General features: G+C 41.1%; 1 protein-coding gene across 1 annotated transcript in view; it reads left to right on the forward strand.

Annotated features, from left to right (window-relative positions):
• Positions 1–1,153: 1,153 nt before the first annotated feature.
• The window catches only part of LOC107299767 (zinc finger protein 84-like), a 13,343-nt gene continuing 5,870 nt past the window's right edge, over positions 1,154–8,626 (forward strand). The window contains exons 1-2 of the mRNA XM_029286866.1: positions 1,154–1,200; positions 1,348–1,868. Of these exons, the coding sequence (XP_029142699.1) occupies positions 1,154–1,200; positions 1,348–1,868 (568 nt within the window). The remainder of the gene's footprint in view (positions 1,201–1,347; positions 1,869–8,626) is intronic.

Consider the following 8,626-nt stretch of genomic DNA (forward strand, 5'->3'; position numbering starts at 1 on the left):
GATTTAAGACAAAAAAAGTCCTTTTTCTGGAGAATAATGAGAACTCAATTGCAAAGATGTACTAGATCTTGAAAGGCTGCAGCCACAGGAACAGCCGAGTAGGTAGATTTTGAGGAGCAATTTGGTGTAGTGGTTAAAGCTGCAAGTTACAGACTGGGAGGTGCTCGGTTCCAGTCGTGCCATAGGCATAAAACCTAGTCCCTCAGGAAAGGGGGAGACCACTTCAAAAATCCTTGCCAAGGAACCTGCAGAGAAACAGTCCAGGTATGAAGTCTGTTTTGAAGGTGCCAAAAACAAACATTGGACATAAGGGACGTGGGGATTAAGACTGCAAGAAGTTCCAGTTTGGTGTTAGGTCAGGCATGAAGGTATTCCAAGAGCCATGGAATATTGGGATGCCAATTGACAGTCAAAAAGTATGCCCGTGAAGGGAGATAGGCAGGTAGGGGAGATTAAAATCAACCTCTTTTTTTTGACCCAGGATGCTACCTAGGAAGTGCTTTCTGTGCCACCTTGAGTTCCCGAAAGAAAGAAAAAATCAAGACAATGTATGTTGGTGTTGTTTTCATTCAAATTCCTCCATGCAACAGAGATTACAGCCAACTGCTGAACTGGGGTCTCCTGAGTCTAGTTGGGCCAGCATCTCCATCGTCTCTGTCCCACCCACTCTCCCCAAAGGATCCTTTCCCTTGGTTTAGTTCTTGCTTCAGTTACAGTAGGTACGAGTGCATTGATGTAGCACAGTGTTTCTCAATCTTGACAATTTTAAGGCATGTGGACTTCAACTCCCAGAATTCCACAGCCAGCAATGCTGGCTGTGGAATTCTGGGAGTTGAAGTCCACATGCCTTAAAATTGTCAAGGTTGAGAAACACTGAGTAGTATATAGTAATCAATCAAAAATCTTGCAAACGACAGAAGCCTGTAAGTCAGCCCTTTGTCGCTAGATGGCGCGCGCTCTATTAAATAAGTAACCCCCGGCGTCTAGAAGGCCGTCAATACAGTAGCGGCATCGATGGTTGCTGAGTGCTGAAATCCAACGGGAGGGGGAGCGACAGAGTCGAAAGGTGTTGAAACAATCGAGTACTGGATTTCTAGAGAGGAGAAGAACAGAGGAATTTCCTTTTCCGGCTGACCCATGGGAGGATGGTAGCATGGAGGGCTGCTGTCCTGCTCTTCCCAGGACTGCAGCAGCTGGAAGGTGAGTTGAGAAGAGGTCGGAGGAGAGGCCGGGAGCAAGTAGGGCCGTTTGATTTCCTCCAAGCTGCAGAAAGAGGGTAGAAACCAGAGGCTGAACAAGTTGTACGTTGCTGCTGCATGTTCCTTCCCACCCCAAATTTTATTCCAGTGGGTNTTGTGGGAAAAGTTTCAGTCGGAATTCCCACCTTGTGCTACACCAGAGGAGTCACACAGGAGAGAAACCATATGAGTGTCTGGATTGTGGAAAAAGTTTCAGTCGGAATTCTGGCCTGGTGATACACCGGAGAACTCACACTGGAGAGAAACCTTATGAGTGTCTGGATTGTGGGAAAAAATTCAACCGTAGTTCCCACTTGGCGATACACCAGAGGACTCACACAGGAGAGAAACCGTTTGAGTGTTTGGAATGCAGGAAAACTTTCAGTCGGAATTCTGAGCTGGTGATACACCAGAGGACTCACACGGGAGAGAAACCATATGAGTGTCCGGATTGTGGGAAAGGCTTCAGTCAGAATTCCCATCTGGTAGTACACCATAGGACTCACACAGGAGAAAAACCGTATGAGTGTCCAGAGTGTGGGAAAGGTTTCAGTACTAGATCTAAACTTATAAATCATTTAGGCTTACATACAGGGGAGAAACCTTTCAGATGTCCAGAGTGTGGACGGTGCTTCACACATTATTCCTCCCTTACTGCCCACAAGAAAGTCCACATGAGGCAGACAGTAATAAGTGTAGAAAAGCCTTGAATGTCTGATTTCCCATTGGGAATGCAGTTTAGAAATTAATTTAATTTGTGGCCTTATTCTCTTTAGTGAATCATGTCTTAATATTGGACATGAAGGAGGAGAGAAAGATGGAAAATATTACTTTGGTAAAGGCTAACTACCTATATCTGATTATCAGCAGAGGTTAGTGGATGATCAGTTTTGCAGAAAAGTGCAATTGCACAAAAGTTACTTTTTTAAAACATTATTTTTGCATATTGATCATCATAGATCATAGAAATGTTGCATGCAGAATTTCAGCTTTCTATCTTTGGTGTACTCCAGATTTCAGCCCCAGACTTTCTAAGCCAGCATTTTAACTGTGCAGATGAATGATCTTGCGGTTGCTGAATTTAAAGGACACCAAAGAATTCAAGGTTGGTTCTTTTCATTAACAGAATTCAGAGGTCAGTTTATAATTCAATGCCTCCCTTTCTGTGGATAAAAATGTAAAGGTTTCCCCTGCCAGTTGTGTCTTGACTCTAGAGAGGATGGTGCTGATCTCCGATTCAAGGCCAAAAAGTCAGCGTTATCTCTGCCATGGTCTTGTAGTTGGCATGACTATATGCCAAAGGCACACAGAATACTGTTACCTTCCCACTGAAGTGGTATCTATCTACTTGCATTTACCTGTTTTCGGACTGCCAGGTTGGCAGGAGCTGGGGCAAATAAAGGGAGCTCACTTCATCACTTAGGTCTCAAACAGCCAACCTTCTGGTTGGCAAGCCCGGCATCTTAACTGCTCGGCCACCTCCCCCTTTGGTGAAACAACAGCATGTGCTTCTTTAGTAGAGATGTTTGCATCAGGCTTATCTTGCCATTACTGCATAAATATCCAGGGCTCACGAGACATTTCTATGCCTCTCTGCTAACTTTCAGATAGTAACCTTGGTGCAGTGTGTAATGCTTCCAGGTTTCTGTGGAGCAGTATTTAACATTCATCAGGTGATGGATGACCTGTGGTATAAACTAGCCTTCAATGAGCATCCAGCTCCACAAATGGCATGTTCTGTAGAGTGAAATATTTAGTCTGTCCCATATTAACCGTTATGCTCTGTACTCCCATCTCATTCTCCTAGCTTTCCTTTCAGTTCCATTTAAACTTCTGTTTCTATGTATACTTTTCTCTTTTATATCTTTTAGCTGTTTATAATAATCATTCTTAAGACTTTGATTATTTTCTATGTTTTTTTTTAAACTAAATGTACCCTTAATGCTGGTCTTTCACCATAATAAAGTTTTGATAATGTTATATAACACTTGTTTTCCTAGTAGGTCATATTGCATAGAATACCTTGGCAGAAATATACCCAAGGACTAGGCCAGGTGTGAGAAGGAAGCAGGAAGCTTATTTGGCCTGAGCCTCAAGCTCCAGGTGGCTTCAAATTTAAACAATTGCAATTTTAAAACTTTAATCAAATTATATTTAATTCTCCTTGTCTTTCTTTCTCTTTGTTGGTGCCACCTTTTGATCACATCCATTATGAAGTCACATATTTTTATGTTTAGGAGCTGAAAACGCTTGGAGTAATTCAAAAGCCTCTGGATATTTGAGAGAACCATATCATTAATCAAACGTTTACTAATTACAGCATTCTGATGTCTTTGGGAAATAAAATAGGATGTTGGCACAGAGGGAATGGAAGAGGAAAAGTTGGAAGCGTTTGTGGCTGGCTGGATACTGCAAGAATTGCACGGGGAGTGTTTATTTTGATTACCTTTTTTTGTTGCTTTCTGGAGATGTTTCCTATGTACAACCAAAACACCAGAAGGCAAGGAAGAAAGGCAACGGATATGAATAGGCCAATAAGAAGCCCAAAGTCATTGGCTGAAATGGACGGCCATAGAAACTGAATAAAGAAAGAACAATATTTTTGTTTAAGAATTAACTGTACAGCACAATTAAGGGGATAATAATTTAATTCTATTCAGAGTAGAAACATTGAACCTGACACCAAGGAAATAATGGAATACCCAGCAAGTATACAATCTTCTATATAAATAAAAATGTAAATGTTCGTTTGTTCAAAATCTTAAATCTCCGAAAGTTCTTCACCGATTGCTTTGAAATTTTCACACAACGTTGCATTCGAATACGCACATGTTTTTATATACCTATATTATATAGATGTGACACCTGTGACAGGTAAAACATGTTTTTTTTAAAAAAAAACCCGCCATCTGTTGGACGTAAAAGCAACACGCTTGTACCAGACTGAGCCATAGCAACGCGTGGCTGGGTACAGCTAGTATACAATAAAAAAGTAGATTAATTAGACCTCGCAAAACTTACTAACCAATAAAACCAAACAAAATTAAGCAACAGACAATCTAAAAGCCACAATAATTGTTTCCCAGGATGAGGCCAGAAACCACCAGTCCCCCATTTCCAATTATACAGAAATCCTGCCTCCACTTGTTCCTCTTTTATCGGTGTATAGTGTTTCTTATGTTTGTTCAAGAGCTGCTTTAGTACTGTAGAATAATTTAGCCAGTGTGGCAAATGGCCAGGAGCATGGCCGGAGATGTCAGCCAGGGCAGAGAAGAGCAATACAGATGATTAGGGAGCTGGAGTCTAAAACTTACGAAGAATGGTTGCAGGAATTGGGCATGTCTAATCTAAAAAAGAGAAGGACTAAGGGTGAGATGATAGTAGAGTTCCAATATTTTAAAGGGTTGCTGCAGAGACGAGAGGGTTAACCTATTTTCCAAGGCACTTGAAGGCAGGACAAAAAGTAATGGATAGAAACTCATCAAGGAGAAATCCAGCCTAGAACTAACTAGAAATTTCCTGACAATGGGAACAATCAGTGGAATGGCTTGCCTCCAGAAGTTGGTGTTCCAACACCGGAGGGTTTTAAAAAGAGACTGGACAGCCATTTGTCTGAAATGGTATAGTCTCCTGCTTGAGCAAGGGGCTGGACTAGAAGACCTCCAAGGTCCCTTCAAACTCTGTTATTCTGTTCTAATAGGAAATTTCACACGTGAATAATCCCAGTGAGGTTTTGTATAATCATTTAATGACAAATTTTAGGAAACTGAGTCTGGGCTGAAGCTGCACTTAAAAATGAAGCAGGCAGGTAAGCAGGGTAGACAAAAGTCAGGAATCCTGTCTAAAAGATTTCTTGGTGGGGGGAGGAGAGGTAGTTAAGAAGGAAACAAGTCTTTAAGGAAAAAGGAAAAAAATGTCACCTGAACAAGACAAAAGAAGTTAAGCCTGAGCACATAGGAAACCCCTCCTCAAGTCCCATCAACAACTACCAGTCTTGAGAATCAACAATGCAAGGACTTTGGGAAATAAAAGAAGTACTGAAGGCCACCTGCTGTTTGAATCATTTTTTTGGATCTCAACTTGGTGTCTTCTGTCCCATGACCAAGGCCTGCCAGCCTAGTTGAAAAGGAGGTGGGTAAGAATGTGTTTGTGGTGTGTGTGAGTGAGTGGATGGGTGGGTGGGTGGGTGAGTGAGAGAAGGGGGAAGGGGAGACAGAGAGACACAAGAGAGAAGAGCAAAACCACATTGTTACTAATAACATTTTACTGTTTCTTTAAATGCATTGGGTCTCCATTTATTCTAAAGAAATGGTTGTGTCTCATTGATTGATTGAAAGTGTTTTGAGTGTGGACTATTGATCAGGGCTGCGAGTATGTGAGTGAGTAAACTATAAGCCAAGAACCTGGAAGCAGATGCAGCTTTTCATAATGGTGTGAGCAGTAGGATACATGGATGTGGCCCTTTTAATTTATTATTAGACTAGCTGTACCCGGCCACGCGTTGCTGTGGCTGAGTCTGGTTAAATGGAAAAGAAAGAAAAGAGAAAGCGCACATTTGTGTCACAGGTGTGACATCTATATAATAGTAGGTATATAAAAACACGCACGTATTCGAATGCAATGTTGTGTCAAAATTTTAAAGCAATCGGTGAAGAACGTTCGGAGATTTAAGATTTTGAACAAACGAACATTTACATTTTTATTTATATAGATAGGTGCTTGTGGAAACCTGGGAATGCTTGGTCATTGCCTGCTTCCCAGCCACAGCTTCACTAGAGATTCCTGAGGTGGAGAAAATGGGTTTGGTACATTGCAAAGTGGTGGGAGAAACTTGTTATGAAGTTGGAATTGCTTATTGGGGACTTGTAGGAGAAGAATGAAGTCAAAGTATTCAGTGAGGGATGTTAAGATAGAATTTGAGAAGCTTAATTAAGAGAAGGAAAGAAACTGAAAGATGTACCTGGAGTATTGACAGTAGTATTTGGAATTGGGCTGAACAGAAATACAGGTAGTCCTCAACTTACAACAGTTCATTTAGTGACCAAAGTTACAGTGGCACTGAAAAAAGTGACTTATGACTGTTTTTCACACAACCATTGCAGCATCCCCATGGTCATGTGATAAAAAGTCTGATGCTCGGCAACTGACTCATATTTATGACGGTTGCAATGTCTCAGGGGTCATGCGATCCCCTTTTGCGACCTGCTGACAAGCAAAGTCAATGGAGAAGCCAGATTCACTTAACAACCGTGTTACTAACTTAACACCTGCAGTGATTCAACTAATAAATGTGACAAAAATGGTCGTAAAATGGTCCCTTCCAACTCTGTTATACTGTTTACCTGTTGCCTGCCATTACCTTATAGGTTGGTGGTTCTACTTCAAAAGCTGTTGTAATCTCTATATGGCAAGGAAAACATCAACCACTAAAAGAAACAGTTGAGATGAACAAGTCCTGATAGAAAGCTTTAGTGATTCTTAGGCTTGATAAGAGAGAGAAGAAAGCCTACTATCAAGAAACCACTTCAAAGCTTTGTGGGAAAAGCTTCAGGCCACAATCAAATGTTTGTTCACACAGGAACTCAGAGGAGTGTGTGCAGAAACAGGTTCTGCTAGAATACCTTCACTGCTAAAGCTCTACAGTATAACCTTTGGGAAGATCGTGTTGAATTACCAGAGTTGGTACATGTTGCCCATCATAATCAGGTAATATTATACATGTTCTTCCTACATCAACTCAGAAAGCTCAGATTGCCCAAGGATCTGCTGATACAGTTCTACAGAGGAATTATTGTCATTTGTACCTCTGTAGCTGTCTAGTTTGGCACAGCAACCAAACAGGCCAGGTACAGACTTCAACAGATAGTTAGGACAGCAGAAAAAAACAACTGCAACCAGCTTCCATTGAGGACCTGTATACTGTACAAATCAGAAAGATGGCTGAGAAAATATCTACAGACCCCTCACATCCTGAACATAAACTGTTTCAACTCCTCCTCTTAGGATACCACTATAGGGCATTGCATGCCAAAACAACTAGACACAAATATAGTTCTTTCCCTGAGCCATCACTCTGCTGAACACCTAATTCCCACAGCACTGTCTTAAGCCTAAATATATTTACACATGTAGTAAGTAGGCTGTATTGCTATTATCTTCTCATTTCTTCTCATCTTTCCTACTGTCTTCTCCTGTTGGTATCACATGATTTATCACTTGTCTTTATCTCATGATTAATGACTGTAACTATGATTTATGATCTATGACCTATCCCTTTGTTGTTTGTATATACACTGAGAGCTTATGCACCGGAGACAAATTCCTTGTGTGTCCAAGCATATTTGGCCAATAAAGTATAAAGAATTCCATTGACCTCTTTGAACTTTGGATTGGAGAAATCACATATCACAGCCAGCCAAGAAAACAAACAACTAGATGATGATGATGATGATGATGATGATGATGATGATAATGATAATAATAATAATAATAATAATAATAATAATAATAATAATAATAATAATAATAATAATAAAAGTTGGAAGGGACCTTGGAGGTCATCAGGTCCAACCCCCTGCTCAGGCAGGTAACCCTATACCATTTTGGACAAATGGCTGTCCAGCTTCTTCTTAAAAACCTCCAGTGTTGGAGCATTCACTGCTTCTGGAGGCAGGTTGTTCCACTGGTTAATTGTTCTAATTGTCAGGAAGTTTCTCCTTAGTTCTAGGTTGCTTCTCTGCTTGATTAGTTTCCATCCGTTGCTTCTTGTCCTGCCTTCAGGCGCCTTGGAAAATAGCTTGACTCCCTCTTCTTTGTGGCAGCCCCTGAGATATTGGAACACTGCTATCATGTCCCCCCTCGTCCTTCTCTTCGTTAAACTAGACATACCCAATTCCATCAACCTTTCCTTATTTGTTTTAACCTCCAGTCCCTAATCATCTTTATTGATCAGAGAATAAATCAACGCAGAATTTTCGTAGGCACAAAGGGCCAGCCTCAAATTATCCTAATTCAGATACAAAGACCCAGCTCTCTAGAGAAGCCTCTAATGCTGGGAAAGATTGAAGGAAAGAGAAGAAGAGGATAACCAGCAGCAAAATAGACTCAGTTACAGGAGCAATCAGAGTACCCTTGGATGACCTGAAGGACTAGGTTAGGGGCAGATCCTCCTGGAGAAAATCTATCTACAGTATGTGGTTGCTAAAAGTCAAAGACGACTTGATGACATGCAGTCAAATTGCTGCTGCTTAATTACAGGTGATCCTCAACGTACGACCACAATTGAGCCCAAAATTTCTGTTGTTAAGCAAGACATTTTCCTAAGTGAGTTTTGCCCCATTTTATGACCTTTCTTGTCACAGATCCTCTTGATCAGAGTAAAAGTAGCT

This window comes from Protobothrops mucrosquamatus, unplaced genomic scaffold, assembly GCF_001527695.2.
Source record: "Protobothrops mucrosquamatus isolate PMUCROS unplaced genomic scaffold, P.Mucros_1.0 scaffold5437, whole genome shotgun sequence".
NCBI lineage: Eukaryota > Metazoa > Chordata > Lepidosauria > Squamata > Viperidae > Protobothrops > Protobothrops mucrosquamatus.